Source organism: Trachemys scripta, chromosome 8, assembly GCF_013100865.1.
Source record: "Trachemys scripta elegans isolate TJP31775 chromosome 8, CAS_Tse_1.0, whole genome shotgun sequence".
In the NCBI taxonomy this organism is placed as follows: domain Eukaryota; kingdom Metazoa; phylum Chordata; order Testudines; family Emydidae; genus Trachemys; species Trachemys scripta.
This window is the reverse complement of record NC_048305.1, coordinates 86361248-86379864: the sequence shown is the minus strand read 5'-3', so window position 1 is coordinate 86379864 and position 18617 is coordinate 86361248. Positions and strand designations below refer to the sequence as shown.

The window sequence follows — 18617 nt, the reverse complement described above, 5'->3', positions numbered from 1 at the left end:
CACAGTATTCCAGATGAGGTCTCACCAGTGCCTTGTATAACGGTACTAACACCTCCTTATCTCTACTGGAAATACCTCGCCTGATGCATCCCAAGACCGCATTAGCTTTTTTCACGGTCATATCACATTGGCGGCTCATAGTAATCCTGTGATCAACCAATACTCCAAGGTTCTTCTCCTCCTCTGTTACTTCCAACTGATGCGCCCCCAGCTTATAACAATAATCGTTGTTATTAATCCCTCTGTCTTATCCATTCCATCCCTTCTTATTTCTTTACAGTCTACCTCATCATTGATATACAATGCTACTCCACCACCTTTGCCTTTATTTCTGTCTTTCCTAAACAGCACATACCCTTCAATACCTGTACTCCAGTCATGACTACTATTCCACCATGTTTCTGTTATCTCTATAATATCCGGTTTCACTTCCTGCACAGGTAACTCTAGTTCCTCCTTTTTGTTACCTAGGGTTCTCGCATTGGTGTACACACATCTTAATTTTGGCTGTTTGGCTTCGCTCACATTCTTTACCCAATTAGGCCCAGACATTCTGCCCCCAGTATCACCTATTAGAATGGTATCTACACTACCCTTCCTCCTTATGTCCATTCTTATACCCACGGCTGTATCCTTTCTTACTTCATTTTCTTCCCTCTCAATGTTCAAATCCAGTGTGGAGATTACCTGGACATCTCCCAACCATCTCCCCCCAATTCCTAGTTTAAAGCTCTCTTAATCAGTTGTGCCAGCCTCCATCCTAGAAGTCTATTTCCCTCCCTACTTAGGTGAAGTCCATCCCGAGAGAACAGTCCTCTGTCCATGAATGCCTCCCAGTGGCCATACATCCCAAAGCCCTCCTTATAGCACCACTGCCTGAGCCATCTGTTGATCGTCATAATCTTGTCACACCTGTGTTGCCCTTCTCTAGGAACAGGCAGAATCCCACTGAAGATCACCTGAGCCTCAATTTCCTTAAGCGTCTTCCCCAGCCTGGCATAGTCTCCCTTGATACGTTCCAGTGAGAATCTAGCCGTATCATTCGTTCCCACATGAAGGACAGTCTGTGGATTCTTTCCCACTCCCGTTAGGATCCTCTTCAGCCTCAGGTCCACATCCCGTATCTTAGCACCTGGCAGACAGCACACCCTTCTATTCTCCGGATCAGCTCTGGTTACAGGCCTGTCTAGTCTTCTCAGTAAGGAGTCCCCAATCACGTAGACCTGCCTTTTCCTGGTGATGGTGCGATTCTCCGGTCTATCCCCTGTTCCCTCTGGCTGCAAGTCACCCTTGCAATCCTCCGCAACCCATCCCGTATCCTCCTGGGGCTCATATTTGGTGTTATCTCCATTGACTCTTCCCCTCTTCCTATAGGACTAGCTGCTCTTCTCTTCTTCTTTGCCCTCTCACCTTCAGCGACCACCTGCTGTGCCCCTTCTTCATTTTCCAACTCCGCATACCTGTTCCTGAGCTCTATTTCTCCTTCACTAGTCTGTCTTTTCCTCTGCCCGGTTCTCTTAGTCACATGCTTCCACTGTCCACTTTCCTCACCCAGCAGTCTCCCCTCAGAGTTCTTTGGTCCTGCTTCCATCTGCAAGTCTAAGCTTTTCCCTTCAGACTCCTCATGTCTTTGCTCCATCATCTGCTCAAACCCTCTTCTAAACTCAACCAGAGTTTCCACCTGCATCTCCAATCCTCGGATCTTTTCCTCCATCAGCTCTATCAGGTGGCACTTAATGCAGACAAAACTCTTTTCAGGTACCCCCTCCAGGATCATGTACATGCCACAGCTTCCACATCCAGTCATCTTCATTGCCTCTTCCACTGCTTGGGTCACTACCACTGCTGCCTCTGTATCTGTCATAGGTTTCCCACCTATATCCAGTAAATCTGGGAAACAAAACAAACCACAACACCACCTCCCACAGCAAAAAAAAAAAAAAAAAAAAAAAAAACCCCAACGAGCACCAAAACACTGCTAGAACACCACACACACTCCCTTCAGTAGCCTGTCTGTTCCTCTGCCTGCCTCTTGGTCTTCCCCACAAACTCCCCTTGCAAACTCCCACTCAAACTCCCCTGTTTACAGCTCTGTTTGCTGCTGTAACTATAGCTGAAAGATGGGGTGGAGGGGGAAGAAGGAACCTTTCTACTTATAGCAGTTTATTTTTCTTCTTAAAAGAAGCTTTCTTCTCCGTTTATTCTTATAATGTAGCTGTTTGTATATGTATGTCTAGAAATAATGTCAAAATAGAAATATAGCTCAGGAAAAAGTAAGGGTTGGATTCTGATTTCACTTGCAACAGTAGAAATGTAGATTAATCCACTGACATCAGTGAAGTACCTCTGGATTTACAGTGTTGTGAATGAGTGAAACTATAGTGAGATTTCTCTTTGCAAATTTTTCAAATAAAAGAAAATATGCTAAAAGTTGAAAACTGTGATCATCTGTAAAATCTCTGTTTTCAGCTCTGATGAAGCCTTCAGCAAAGTCAATTTAAATTACCGCACAGAAAATGGGCTCTCTCTTCTTCATTTATGTTGTATTTGCGGTGGTAAGTATTTGGACTTTCATACTCTTTAAGCATGTTATTTACATGGTTAGTGATTTGGTCTGTTTAATAACCCACAGGAACATTATATTTTTAAACTATTTGCCTTCTTTGCATTGTTCTTCTTGATGCTCAGGTAAGCATTAGTTACAACACTCTAAACTGTAGTGACAAGGTGGAGTGACTCCAAGTAAACTTTGAGCTCCTTTCTAAATTATTCTTCAATGTAGCAAAAATTCCAATCAACTCTGATGCATATTTAAGTTCAGATGTGCAACTAACTTGAAATTAGTTGTTTATTTTGTAATCAAGGGATAGTATTATTCTATATGAAACATACACATTATAGACTGGTATTAAGGTTGAATTTTTGATACTCTTTTCCCACAAAGATAACATTTCATTTTTGTAATATTGTGAAAATGTTTTATAACATGGCGAATTAAAATAATAATAATCATGATAAGATAAAAATCAGATCTTCTAGCCCAGAATGTCCTCTGATGGGATTCTTGCAGATAGCAAACCAGGAGAACAAGAAAAGTCATGTGAGAGATCATCTAAGCACTCATACTGATAGTAGACTTTTCTACTCTGATCCATACTGCAGATCTCTTGTCCACACTGTGCTCATGCATTTTGCACTTGTTCCACAATATGCAACAGAGGTCAGAATTCAGAATCAAAGAGAATTGTACCCTAAGGCTTCAGTGCCACAGGGCACTTAAACATGCATTTAAATGCTTTGCTGAATCTGGGCCCAGATGTATAATCAGTGAGACTGATTATGCACCATTGAAATCAGTGGGAGCTTGCCATTAGCTTCAGTGCATGCAAGACCTGAGAGAACACACCAGGATTGTTTTAGGCAGTTTTGAAACAGTCGGTTCCCATTAATGGCTAGATTGTGCCTGACGCTGACTGGTACCATAAGGGGGTGGTGCCCTGCCACATGTTGAGAGTTCGTTAAGAAATGGATTATTGTGTAGTCACAATGTGAGCTAAATTGTGGCAACCCTGAGGGAGAGAGCATCTTCTTCTAGCATAGCTCTGCAGGAGGCAGCCATAATGTGGACCACAGCACTTAAGGGGGGAGGATAGCTCAGTGGTTTGAGCATTGGCCTGCTAAACCCAGGGTTGTGAGTTCAATCCTTGAGGGGGCCATTTAGGGAAGTGGGGTAAAAATCTGTCTGGGGATTGGTCCTGCTTTGAGCAGGGGGTTGGACTAGATGATCTCCTGAGGTCCCTTCCAACCCTGATATTCTATGATTCTATGACAGAGGTGGCAGGAGATGAGAGTGTCTTCAGGTTATGGTTCACTAGTATTCCTATAAACTACTATCCCTGTAACAATAAACTGTAAAGGCACTGGGTGGAGCATCACTTTTGGAAGGATCAATTGACATGGTAGGTGTCCAGGAAACCCAACTTGTAAGGCAGGGAGGGAGTCTCATGCTGAAAGAGGAGTTTGTGCTCTTTAGCACCTCAAATATCTCTATAAAGTCCTCCCTCAAAGATGTGAATGAGATTAGCAAGCGAATAGATGCCCAGTGCCACAAGTGTTCCTGGTAATGGCTAGATTGTGCCTAATGGTGACTGGTACCATAAGGGGATGGTGCCTGCCACATGTTGAAGGTGTCATCATTTCCCTGTCCACTTTGGAGTCACTAGAAAGTCAGGGGATGCTAGGATGGAGAGCAATCCATTCCCTTCTCGTTGTACACCCATGCAAAGGCCACCACAGTCTACCATTTAATTTTAAATCCAAGTAACACTGTCTGTTACAAGGACTATTGCTTGCATTTTGAATACTGCAAATGTGAATAAAAGTGTTCAGATCTGACCTGCTCTCAATAATAAGAAACTGACAAATCTGTAGCCACACACTAAGTGTGGACGCTCTTAGCTGATTGCCTTCATTTGCATGTTCTTTTCTGTAAATGACTTCTCTTTCCAATTTTTATTATACAGGTAACAAATCCCATATTAGAACTCTTATGCTAAAAGGGTTGCGTCCATCCAGGTTAACAAGAAATGGATTTACAGCTCTGCATTTGGCAGCTTACAAGGTAAATTAGAAATGAGAAGTCAGCATGTTTGGTAGTCTGCTCTCTCTAAATTACTAATCCCAATGAAAATCTTTATGCCTTGCATACAATATATAAGAAAATTATGTGTAAATGCTTGCACACATTAAAATACTATGGACTTATCTTTCATGGATACTGTTTAATTCAACCTCACAACATGTCTGTGAGTTAGAGAAGTATTGTTATAATTATGGTTACAGAAAGAAAAACATTTTCACAAAAACTTTGCAGCTTCTCCGCCTTGTATTTTGTCCCAATTTTGTTTCAGCTAAAGTTTCCCAGTCAGCAGTAATATTTGTTTATTTTATTTTATTTTTTATTTTATCTGTTGTTAAGAACTGACATTGTGATTGGCGATTAATGAAGCAGAAAAATAAAGACAACACCTGCCCCGAAGCACTGTTGTTATCCCCATTTTACAGACAGAGAAACTTAATGCACAGAGAGAGTAAGTGACTTGCCCAAAGTTATACAGTAAATCTATTGGCAGAGCTGGAACTGAAAGTTCCTGGCTTAACTTTCTATTCGCTCATCACAAGACTGTCTTTTCTTTCCTAATTATTGTAATGTGATCAGAGCCATCCCTTGGGTATGGCACATTGGGGCGACTGCTCCAGGCCCCGTGCTTTGGGGGGCCCGCAGGCCGGTGCGATTGGCCAGCACCGGGCGCAGTCGATCCCAGAAGTGACGTGTCGGTCCCGGAAGTGACGAATTCATCACTTCCACCCCGGGCTCTGCATCCCCCCTAGGGACAGCCATGACTATGATAACTTGCTATTTCTTTGTTTATTTCTGTAATTCTTATACTAGTTTAATGTTATGACCACTGATAACAATTACATTGACATGTGCCAACCAAAATAATAAGGGTAATCAAATCTTATGCTTCAGAATGTAGGATGATGCTCTATAGCAGTCATAAAGAAAACTTTCACCCATGTGCAATGTTGCACAATTAGCTAAATGCCTTATAGGAATTTTGTTGCCTTACTCTCAAGTAGAATGGTGATGATTTATTTGAGAAATTTTACCTTTCATTTCTTAATTAAAAATTATTTGCAAACAGATTCCAATTATTCTTGAAAGTATTCATTAGATGGGACTAATTTCCGACTTTCTTTAGTAAATGCTGCACTGTCTGCTCACAATTTTCAATGCATACAGTGAAGTCAATGAAATTTAGGATTATACTTAAAGTTAAGCATATGCTTAAGTGATTTCTTGAATCAGGATCTTAGTCACCCAAGTCACACAATACTTTTTCTGTGCTCTGATTAGATTCCATGAAGCTAAGCAAACCATTGCAAACTGTGAATTTTGGAATCAAATATACAATCTGAAATTTCTTTTGCAGGACATTTGAAATGTTAAGGCTGCAGGATTTACCAACAGTTAACACACCATATCATCTATTGTATTAAAATTATTGTATATGGAATGCATAGAGATCCCAGATACGATGGTGTGGTAAGTGCTGGTAAAGGATGACTTTTTAATGGCACTCCCTGTGTCTGGGCTGTGGCCAGATTATCTTGTGAGATGTGATGGGATCGTGGCAGAACTAAGTAGGCTGAACCGAGTTATCACTTGGAAAAGGAATTCTCCAAGGAATTCCTAGCTTAGGCCATTGTATTTTCAGGGTTTTTTTCCTCTCTAAATTCAGGTCAAAATATCACATCCAGTAATACAGAACCTTCTTCCATAGTCTTGGGCCTAAAAAGATTGCTTTTCTTTTTTAAATGAAAATTTGGCAAGGACGGTGGTGTTAGGGAATACTGTAGTTCATGATCTCACATGGAAGTTGATAATTGCTCCAAGAAGCTGAACACATATATTTTCAACGCTAACAAAATGGCTTGGGTCAGCAGTCACATCTCCGCTGCATGTTCTGTAATGCTGATTCATTCATGGTCTACGCTCATTTTTGTATACAATACAGGGCGAGGGAGCTGTGGTGGCGGCACAAGCTTGAGCATCTCTTGCTGTTGTGGTCTTATTATTTATGATTTTTTTGCTGTAGCAGTTAGGAGCCCTAGGTATAGACAGGACCCCATTATGCTAAGCAGATCAACACAGAACAGCAACAGCAAAGAGCTGGTCTCTGCACCAAAGAGAGTACAATCTAAGTCTAAGACATGAGACAATGGATGGATACAGACAGCTAGTGAAGTACAGGGAAACAATGGGACAGTACTAGTCAGAATGACAGGCAGTGTTGTGTGTGCTGCTATTGGATGCTGAATAGTCATTTGAAGATGTTTTATTTCCAAGATGGCTGACAGGGCCAATTACTCAGCTGATGTAAATTACCATAACTCCATTGGAGTCGGCTGAGGATCTGGCTCAATGCAGGAACAAGTCTAGTTTTGCAGTTAGAAGAGGGGACTGGGAGTTGTCCTGGCTTCTGTTCATGGTTCTGCCATGGATTCACTGAGTGACCCCAGGCAAGTTACTTCATTTCTCTGGGCATAAGTTTACCCCTTTGTAAATGAGTTCAATAATATCCACCTCACTTGGATATTGTCCCTCGTAACAGTTTGTGAAATGATTTTAGAGTCTCAACAAATTATTATTATTACTATGATTTCCATTGCCATTGTTATATTTGGCAGGAATATAAACAGTGCTTTAGCCCATTATGTTGTCAACAAGGAGATGCATCCAAAATGCAAGCTCATAAATCTGGTATTCAGGATACTATCCTGTCTATTTGTGGGATTTCCTTTGTAGATCCTGAGAAGTCCTAACGTGCCCTGTTTCTGGGTTTGACACTCTAATGGTTCTGATATTTAAAATAGTCCCTCTGAGCATTTAAAAATGGTTCTGAGGCGAAGTGATATTTAAATAGCTCATAAAATCAGGGAGAGACACAGCTTTTGGCCTAACAAAAACATTTGAAATCTGTGCATTGTAGGACAGTGCAGAACTTGTGACAGCCCTGTTGCATGGTGGAGCTGACATTCAGCAAGTTGGATACGGAGCTCTTACGGCGCTTCATATTGCTACAATAGCTGGTCATCATGAGGTACGTTTTTCCTCTTCTACACAGGAAATGGTGAGAGTGAATGGCATGATTAATCGGCTCATTTATCTTTTAGCATGTTACTGCTTAAAACACAGACAATACAGCACATCAGTAACTCAGTAAATCCAAGCTTCATTTACTGGCACTTCGTAACCCCTTGGAGAGGCTATTAGGATTAAAAAAGTTTCTCTTGGTTTGTGTGTACATAGAATACACATGAGTAAATGTACCAGGCATATTCATACATCTCCTGCTCTTTGTATAAAATGTCTTTAAAGTCTTGTTGGAAACCAGTGCTATTCCTTTATTAATATCAAAGAATTTAACAAAAGATTTGTGGTGAGATGAATGCATATGAATACCCTTGGAGGGATCATTACTTCCTCCCCAGATCTCTGTATGGAAGGGAAGCTCCTCTCCAGTGTGGAAGTGAGGGCTCTGTGTCACTGTCTCATCCCCTTCTCCAGATCCTGTAGATTATGCTCCACAAGCTGAGTGCATGTTCTGCACTCAGGGAGGGGGCAGAGATTTGGCCTACTCATATATTCTTATCTTAGAGTTGTATTATCTTCTCTGGGAGTTCTGTCTGGGGATCCCAGGAGCAGCTGCAGTCAGGGGAAGTCCCTAGTATGTGGATGCAACAGAGCCATGGAGCTGTTGAGATCCAGCATCGGCCATTGCTTTCTATGGACTCCTGGGGTTCCGCCAAGCTTGGGTGTGGGCCCTATGGCTCTCCATCCCTGACAAAATGATCTGGAGGAATTCATTGAGGGGATCCTTGAAAGGATTTCTTCCTGCAGAATCTGCTCCTGAGGTGGTGGGGGGGGGAGTGGGAAAGAGGAGTTCCACTGGAGGCTGTAGTCCAGCCCCTCCTTATCTAAACATGCTTTTAGTCGTGAACCTGTTAGACTATCACTTTCCAGCCTCATTTCAATCACTTCTCATATCTCCTTTGCATTGCCCTGGCAAAAATGAACTCACTCATTTATTTTTTTTTAATATATTTCTTGAAGTGTTTAATATTATGTGTGCAGAATTACTTTTGTAATGAAGGATTCACAATTTCAAACATAATCATAAATGCGCAATTATTTGTGTTCTCAATTCTGCTGCTTAAGTTGAAATTACTGACTTTTACAAAACAACAAAACTAGGCTAACTTGTGGAAACAGACACTTCAGATTTCCTGAAATAGGGCTGCTGGGCAAGGAATGCAGGATAACAACAAGAAGTTACAAAGAAGGTAATATAGAGCACATTGGTGACTATATCCACAGTTGTGTAATCAGTTGTGCAGTCACAGTCACCTCATTTGCATTCAAAAATATCCACTTGTTGGTGTCAATATAGGAATCATCTATGTAACTGGAGGCTTCTGCAAACAACTGTGTGATGCAGTTAAGAAGGCATGTTGAAACTTTGGCCCATATTATATTAGGGTAATATTTCTCAACCTTCTTCTATACTATGGTTCCTCTCTGATCTAGCCGGGACCCACTAGCAGTTTATGGGAAGGACCAGGCATTGAGACTGCCCTGGGGAAAACACTTGCTTTAGGGAATGGACTTTCTTTCTAAACCTGATATTTTAAAAAGACTTTTATTAGAAAGCAACTCAGACTTCAGTTCCTAGTAGAGAAGTGTCAACATCACCAGAATTAACACCCTGGTTTGTACTAATTGGCACCTTTGTTGGCATGCTCAGCAGAGAGGATGAAGACTGAATGAGCACAAGGTCCATCTAGGTTCATTCTGAAGCACACTGGGGCGATGGGGGTAGGAGCAGAGGGAAATGTAGGTGTTCTGCAGATAATGAGAGATTTTTTACTTCAATCCAGTCCTTTTTAAACTATTAAATTCAGAAAAAAACATAAGACTAAATAACTAACACTCCTCTAATGGACGGGGAAATAGTTCAGTGAAAGTACTTATTGTAAAGCAACAGTCATGATCTAACTGAAACCACAGAAAACAAGGAGGTTCAGAGGTAAGATTTAAACTCTGTCATTCATCCTGCATTGCAAACATCACCAAAATTGACAGTGCTGCCACTTGGAGAGTGTAACAGAACTGCTAGTCCCACAGGCTTTGAAATTGCAGAAGCAACAAAGCTGTGCTTATACTTTCATGTGGCTGCCATCTTGGCCTCACTCCACTTGTGAACCTTTGAAACATTCCTGTTTACACTGAAGGCAAAGTCAGCTTAAATATGTCTTTACTATCAAACCAAAGTTAGACTCCTATCTCCCTTTGAAATCAAGGGGAGCATTTTCAAAGATATTTAAGCACCTCGCTGCATCTTTAGGTATCTAAATATCTTTGAATATTTGGCACCGTGTCTAACTCTGCTTATATGAACTGCTTAGCACAGTGAGGCTTTGATTCTATCTGGGGTCTCTGGGCACTAACATAATATAAATAATAACTACAGCAATCTTGTCCCAGGGAGGTTCAAAGGCACTTTGCAAAGCCAGCCTGAGTAATCTGCACTTCCTCGACATTTCCACTGGGAGTGGAAATTCTGTGCTCTGTTAAGCTCCATACATATTCATGCTCTGACCGTACTCCATAGGAGCCCTACTGGCAAAGGATGCCTAGTGGAGGGGCTGAATCACCATATCCCAGCCACTTCCCTCCATCACCAGCATCACTCACATTTTAAGATGTGCTGGCTGCCTAATCCCCCACTCCTCACATCTTGGTGTGGGGAGGGGAGGATGAGGGTGCAGTGTGCTGTTTCATTCGTCCACCTGGCCAGACTTTCTGCCATTGGGGGTCTGGGCCAGGAGACGCCAGTGCAGACTTTGGCTGATTCTCGCCTCACGTTTGTATTCTCTAAATATTTAGAAATGGTGAATACAAAAGACACCAAAATGAGAATAACTCCAAATGTTACTTTTGCATTGATTGATTGGGCGCTCGAGATAGAAGCCATAAAGATAAGTCACACGAAAGCCTGGCGTTACCTCTGAAATCTGTGCAGATGTGACAAAGTGAGAAAAAGGATAAAGCACTGTACAGTTAGTCACACACAAAAACTCAATTAAAAAGCTGTTATTCTTCAATGTTTCGGTCAGCAACTCCAACAGTTATCAAGGGACAAATCAATTTGCAGCATCTGTAGGCAACTGTTTAAGTCTGTGGATGGAGAAGCATGCTAATAGAGCAGACTGACATTAAATACTTTATTTTGAAGGTTAGCTTTTCAGGGACTAGGTTTTGCTAGTGGTTTTGGTGTTTGTTTTTTAGCATTACGTTCTTAAACTCATGAGACATCATGTCATTCCCTTCATTAATCAAGTATATTCCTCGGTCTTGTTGTTTACTCACTAGAAATGCTTCCTAGCATATCCTGTCTCAAAAAAAAAGTTGCTGTTTACATGTAAAAAATTTATATCCAATCATTCTGTGCAAGAATTATAATAGGCAAGTTAGCAACAGTCTTATTCGTTTTATGATCCTTTCATCTTCTCTGAAACGTGCTTTGTGTTTTGTGTGTGGACTGTGTGTTACTTGGTAATGATCTTATGTACAGAGTGATATTTTGCCTTGCTGGGGGCATGGCATTAAGGGAATTGTCTGTATTCTTTAATGGAGCCCCAAGTATCTAAGGCAGAGATCAGCAACCTTTGGCACGCGGCTCGCTAGGGAAAGCACCCTGGCAGGCCGGGCCGGTTTGTTTACCTGCCGCATCCGCAGGTTCGGCCGATCGCGGCTCCCACTGGCCCCGGTTCTCCACTCCAGGCCAATGGGGGCAGCAGGAAGCAGCGGCCAGCACATCCCTTGCCCCGCACCGCTTTCCGCAGCCCCCATTGGCCTGGGACAGCGAACCCTGGCCAGTGGGAGCCGAGATCTGCCGAACCCACGGATGTGGCAAGTAAACAAACCAGCTCGGCCCGCAAGGGGGCTTACCCTGGCAGGCTGTGTGCCAAAGGTTGCCAATCCCTGATCTAAGGTACAATCTGTAGTATATATTCTTAATAAAACAGTGTCTATCTTTTCAAAAATTCCATGTTTATAAAGTAAGGCTGTCTGATCATATTATCTTATTGATTATGTTGTCTTCCTCATTATGCTGGATGCTCATTAAATTGGGTTATTTACTGGAGTCATTTTAATAGCTCATTATTTCCTATAAATGTTATTCACAGCTGGTACATTGCCAGGTAGACCTTTTATAGAATCCCTTTTTCTACCATAAATAGGCTCCAATGTTGCATTCAGATGTACTAGTGTGGTTCCCTCTCTCTGTGCGTAGCTACATTGACTACACTGTATCTTGATGCAGGATCAGGGTCCTATTTTGCTAGACAGTCCCATAATCAAACCATTTTTATGGACATAGGGTGGGCAAAACTGCACATTCACCTGAAACATTGTCCTTGTCATACCTGAACTAGTGCGTACCTTGTCACTGGTCTTTAAGGCTTTGTCATCCAAGAAGAGGTGTCCTGGATCTATTTCATAGTCAATAGTAAAGGTGATCTTTGGGAATTGTTTAGTGAATAACTTTACTCTGTGCTGTACATCATTTTTATTGATGATGGTAGGGAAGATGCCAGCTATGTAGTATCTGTACAAAATTGGATGAGTATTAAGCTGTTCAGGCCCTGGACCTAAATACCAATCCAAGATTGCTGTAAGTTGATTTATCTATCCCCTGACAGTGTATTGAGCTAAGGACTGAAGCAAAGACTCTTTTAATTGAGATTGTGGAATAATTAAGGTTTGATCTTTATGCATTTTTAAAACATTAAAATAGGTGCATGTCACAGTACAGTATACTTGTATGGGTGTTATTCATCCCAGTGCAGAGGGACTATGCACCATTTTATTTCCATTTAGGCACTCAAAATAGGGTTTTGGGGGGACAGGTATGAATAATTCTTAGGGGCACCCTCTTTCCAATATGGAACTTCACCTATGTCTAAAAATATACTATTTTAAAAAAATATGTTTTTCAAATTCAGAAGGCATATTAATCAGCTGTAGCTACAGATATTTTTATATATTAAAAATAAAAAAATATGTGTTTTCAGTTGAAAACTATGCTATATTGGTGTATAGGTGATATACTTAACGCTATTTGTCAGTCATTTCTCAACCAAGAGTACGCAGAGATTTTCCAGGGGGTAAATCAATTCATCTAGATATTTGGCTAGTTTTACAAAAGGCTGCATGAAAAGCACTAGCAAACTAGTACGAACTAAAATTTCATACAATGATTTGTTTATACTGCTCTATTTACTATACACTGAAATGTAAGTACAATATTTATATTCCAATTGATTTATTTTATAATTGCATGGTAAAAATGAGAAAGTAAGTAATTTTTCAGTAACAGTGTACTGTGAGGTTTTTTTTGTATTTTTATGTCTGATTTTGTAAGGAAGTAGTTTTTAAGTGAGGTGAAACTTGGGATATGCAAGACACATCAGTCTCCTGAAAGGGATACAGTAGTCTGGAAAGGTTGAGAGCCACCGCAGTATGTGACTTTGGAACAAGAGACCCTATGCTTCAAAAATGATTTTCCTCTGTGATGAAACTCAAAAGTAACAAATGCTTTTGATGATAATTACCGGATTTCAGTATTTATAGAAAATTGCACATGATCAATCTAGCATGTACATAGTATTGTTTTGCTGAGTGGCCACTGCATATTTCCACTTCTGTGATTGGTGTCTCCTGGCATTGAGCAGTGGAATATGCTAGAGAGCAATGTCCTTGAGCCACTGCCCCCCCCCCACACTTCCCCCTCCCTGGAGAGGATTCTGACAATGACTAGGGGAGTGGCCCCATCCACTCTTCAGTTACTTTTAAGTCACTGAAGATACAATGAACTTAGATCACAGGTAGTGGTGTCAATGGTTCACTCTTCTGTTTCTTTTTTCTTCTGTCCTTTCAAAGGCTATTTTCTTTTTAATTCATTAGATTAACATTAATAAAGGTTTCCTTAGTTGGGAGAACAAAGAGAAAATGGTACCTGTCAGGAATGGACACAGGAGCGGAAGGACTGCTTCACACACCCCTACTGGTAGGGTAGGCTCGTCAGGCCTAGTCAATTAAGTTTGGCAATGTGTGAATCCAGAATTGACCTTGAACATCAATGGGAGTTTTGCCATTGATTTCAGGTGGGTAGGATTTAGGGTGACCAGATGCCCCTATTTTATAGGGACAGTCCTGATTTTTAGGTCTTTCTCTTATATAGGCTCCTATTACTCCCCATCCCCTGTCCCGATTTTTCACCCTTGCTGTCTGGTCACCCTAGTAGGATTTCACCTATTGTATTTGTTTGTGCTGCAGTCGCTCTTTGTATTTGATGCTGGGGGGAAGTGAGAGTGATTTGATTCAACCCAGTGATAAGAACGAAAGCTTGCAGTAGGAAAACTTATTAATTTTAATTAAATCAACAAATAAGCTAATATCTTAGGGTACCCTGCTTTGTTGTTCATGTTTCAGGTGTACTGTAATGAGAAAAAGTGACTTTTAGTGAGTCACAGGAGCATTGTTCACCATTATGGTGGGATTATCATTGGGTAGTCCATTGATAAAACTCTTAAATTTGACTTTCTCACACTAATGGCCTACCTTGTGCATCAGACTCTGGTTCATTTTTTATAGTTACTTCATCCTCTTCATCACAGTCCTCTCTGTGACACAAGAAATGTGTTCACTGAAGGAGTAGTCTGGCATAAAATCATTCACTGAGTCAGAGCCTTATGCTAGTGTAAGTTCTCCAACAGCTGCAGCAAGGATATGTTTGCAAACCATTATGAAATCAAGATGTTTTTAAATAAAGGTATACAGTACATAGCTGAGATAGAAAAGGCTTATTATCTATTATTTATAGCTATACTTTATACACAAAACTGTTGTTTACCATATAGAATTATAGTACCTAGACCTAATTTTTGCTATGTTGAAGAGATGCACGGTATGTATGTGTGTGTGTGTGTGTGTGTGTGTGTGTGCGCACAATGTTGCACTTAAAATCTTTTGTCCATTTTTGGAAGATTCTGTTGATATGAGAGATCCCTTATACTTGAAGGGTAAATTACATTTACTGTATTTTCTGGCGTATAAGACTACTTTTTAACCCAGGAAAATCTTCTCAAAAGTCGGGGGTCGTCTTATACGCCGGGTGTCGTCTTATAGGGCGGGTGCTGAAACTTCCGAGCCGGACTGGAGAATCTGCGGTCGCCGCATATGGTGGGGGGAGCTCAAAAACGGCCGCGGCCGCATCCCCGCCCGATGACGAGGTGAGGGGGCGCCTCACCGGGAAGGTGTAAGTGAAGGGCGGAGCAAGCTGCAGGCGTCCGGGACGCCCGGGGTATGGAAAAAAGAGAGCGGCGCTGTGCCCAGAAAAACACGCCTCTTTCACCCGTCTGGCCCGCCCTTGTATCCTATTACCGTACCTCCTTCTCTGCCTCTCAGATCTCGCTCCTGAGGACTGCAGTGAAGCGCCGCAGGCGCGCATGTGCGAGATCTGAGAGGCAGAGAAGGAGGTAATAGGATACAAGGGCGGGCCAGACGGGTGAAAGAGGCGTGTTTGCGCTACCGCTCTGATAGTCTTGGAGACAGGGAGGGCTGGGCAGGCAGGGAGAGCTGACCAATCCAAGCAGGCTTTGTATACAACAACCAGCCAATCGCCGGTAAGGTACATCGCTTGCCGTGATTGGCTGGTTGTTGTATACTGGGTACCACATACAGTACAGCACCAGTATCTGAACCTGTTCATACAGTATAGCACCAGTACATACAGTACAGTATACAAATGTCCAACAGTCAAAACCCCATCATGGCTCCACCAGCAAGAAGAAAGAAATATGAAGCCAGTTTCAAACTTAAAGTTGTAAACTTTGCCATGGAACATAATAACTGCGCTGCTGCAAGACAATATGGAGTAACAGAAAAGATGGTTCGGGACTGGAAAGCAAATGAAAAAGCATTAAAGAGTATGCCAAGGGGTAAGTGTGCATTAAGAAGAGGCACTCCACATTGGCCAGAACTCGAAAAACATGTAGCAGACATGGTGAATGAGCATCGCCAAAACGGTTATGTAGTGACACGAAATAAAATACATTTGTTTGCACTTCAGTGGGCCAAATCTAACCCAGATCACAGCAACAGATTTAAGGCCACTGTATCCTGGTGTACTAGATTCATGGGAAGGCATAATATGATACTGAGGCAAAAGATGAAAATTGCCTCAAAATTACCTGCAGATCTTGATAGCAAAGTAAATAGTTTCCATCGATACGTAATACAACAGTGCACTAAACATGGCTATGCGTTAAGTAGTATTGGAAATATGGATGAAACTCCAATGAATTTTTATATGGTTGGAAATAAAACTGTCCATCAAAAAGGTGAAAAAACAATTTTAATTAAAACAACAGGACATGAGAAGTCCAGTTTTACAGTGGTACTAGGATGCACAGCTGATGGCGCCAAACTGAGACCAATGATTATTTTTAGAAGAAAAACAATGCCGAAATTCAAGTTCCCTGTTGGTTGTTTTGTACATGTGAATGAAAAAGGCTGGATGGATGAAGAAGGGGTAAAGCTATGGCTTGATAATGTATGGAGCAGGCGACCAGGTGGACTTATTCAAAAATGTAGTCTACTGGTGTGGGATATGTTCAGGGCTCATTTAACTCCCAGCACCAAGCAAATGCTTGCAAGACTAAACACAGATGCGGCAGTTATTCCTGCAGGATTGACATTGTTGGTACAGCCACTGGATGTGTGCCTAAACAAGCCATTTAAAGATCGCATTCAAGAACAGTGGAATGAATGGATGGTTAGCGGCGAAAAGTCATTCACAAAAGGAGGAAACATGCGTGCTCCACAGTTGGATGTTTTGTGCAAGTTTGTCATAAAAGCCTGGAATGATATTGATGCAGAAACAGTAATCAAGTCTTTCAAGAAGTGTGGCATATCAAATTCATTAGATGGTATGGAGGACGACTACTTGTGGCAAGATGAAGAGGAAGCCGAAGCTGAGACCACACCATCTGATACGGAATTCGATCCATACGATGACTGCCTTACAAATGTATCACAAGATGTCATTGATGTACTTATGATATCAGATGACGAACAGGAGGATTTTGAAGGCTTTTAAAGGGAAACTGTCACGCCAGCAAAACCTGTAAAAATACCGTAGCTTGCAGTTATGATGGGCGTTGCTAACTCGCCAGGGACTTGCCCGGCACTTGCTCTCTCTCTCTTGTTTATTATCTTCCTCCTATCATCATCAGTTCCAGTTTGGTTGACAGCTTAGAAAACAAACAGCATGGCAGCTCCCATGGGTTTATTGTCTTATCCTTCCTTTCAGCTTTAGAGTGAATTAGGAAAAGTTTAATCCACTTGCACTGTTTTATGTTTACATGTTTGATGTCAAACAGCCTTATGTTTATAAGTGACAGTTTTCCTGCTAAGTACCTGCATGTCATAAGCATTTGAATTAAAATTACCATATTGAAATCAAATCTGATGTTTTTTTAAATTTTTTTTGGTGTGCGTTGGAAGAGGGGTAGTCTTATACGGCGAGTATATCCCAAACTCTATATTTTAACTGGAAAAGTTGGGGGTCGTCTTATACGCCCAGTCGTCTTATACGCCGGAAAATACGGTACATCTACTTTAAGGCCACTTTACACTGCCAAAGAAGGGAGTTTTAGGGTAAATGAGAATCAGGCCCCAAATGGGGAATATTGTTGGACCCTGTGTGTGAAATATCAATTCCACAATAGAAGAAAGTGCCACTTCTGTATAGACAGAATGATCTAAAATGAAGATAGTAAGGTGAGTGGAGAGTCCCTACAGTCCACAGTAATGGTGTCGTTGAAAACCTATAAACATACACACGTGCACATGCACATTCACTAAACAATGTAGTCACATAAAAATTGTTCTGCCCTCCTGGGAGAAATTGCACATTTTTACTGGCTCCGGCAAGTTGCCCCAAAACTGTTGCCAGTAGTTATTTGTTCTTCCCAAGAGTGAATCTTGATTAAAGTTTATTTTAATAGGTGTTTCAATGGGTTTGTGCACTGGCCTTTTCCTCTGGAAACGTCAGTTCAAATCCTGACCTTGGTAACAATTTAAACTGTTTTTGGTGGTCATGCCCTAGTCATTATTTGACAATATTGGGAAACTTGTCACAGTTTGGCAGTGTTCATATTGCCTGGGAGCAGAGACTGAGATCCATAGATAGAGCTGTCTGTGGAATCTTGCACAGCATTTACCTGCACTATGCCTGGTTCTTTCCAATATTTTAATCTACACTAAATTCACTGACCAATAATAAACAGAAAACAAATACTATGCAATAATTATGGCAAAGTTGAAAAAAAACCCTCTATTTTAATAAGCATTGTGAAATCTCTAGAAATCTTCCACACATCTATGCAGATGTCTTATCCCAGAACTCTTACTTTCTCAAGAAGAGGCATCATTAAAGGAGATATCCACAGTGAAATTTTGAATAAAATTACTCATGATGGACATGACCCCATGTTTGCGCACTAATGAACGTGCTATTATCCTGGTGGGCTAAGTGGGTAGATTACATTCACTGAAAATTCAAACGGTTATTCAAACGGTCATCTGTTTAGAAGTTCTAAGAAGCTGTGTAGTGTTTCCCTAGAAAACAAATATATACCACCTCTAACCCTTACATGAACTCTGACACCACCAGCGTAAAGAATGAACGTTTCTTCCAAACTCAGGTTTCCTAGTCTGTGTCTACACTAGCAAGCTTACAGCGGCACAGCTGTACTGATGCAGCTGTGCCACTGTAAGATCCGATCAACATAATTAAACCACCCCCAGTGAGCAGCAGTAGCTATGTCGGTGGGAGAAGCTGATCTGCTAACAGCATTGTGCACACTACCACTCAGGCCAGTGAAACTTATATTGCACGGGGGGTGTTTTGCCTATTTTG

The 18617-nt window shown here is 41.4% G+C and overlaps 1 protein-coding gene across 5 annotated transcripts in view; it reads left to right on the top strand.

Moving 5' to 3' along the window:
* The window catches only part of LOC117882206 (serine/threonine-protein kinase TNNI3K), a 180793-nt gene that overhangs the window by 10954 nt on the left and 151222 nt on the right, over positions 1-18617 (top strand). For all 5 annotated transcript variants that reach the window (XR_004646956.1, XM_034780264.1, XM_034780263.1 and 2 more), the window contains 3 exons: positions 2470-2555; positions 4524-4621; positions 7557-7667. Coding sequence is in view for 4 of the 5 variants with exons in the window: in XM_034780264.1 (XP_034636155.1) it covers positions 2470-2555; positions 4524-4621; positions 7557-7667 (295 nt within the window). In the remaining variant the exon portion in view is untranslated. The remainder of the gene's footprint in view (positions 1-2469; positions 2556-4523; positions 4622-7556; positions 7668-18617) is intronic.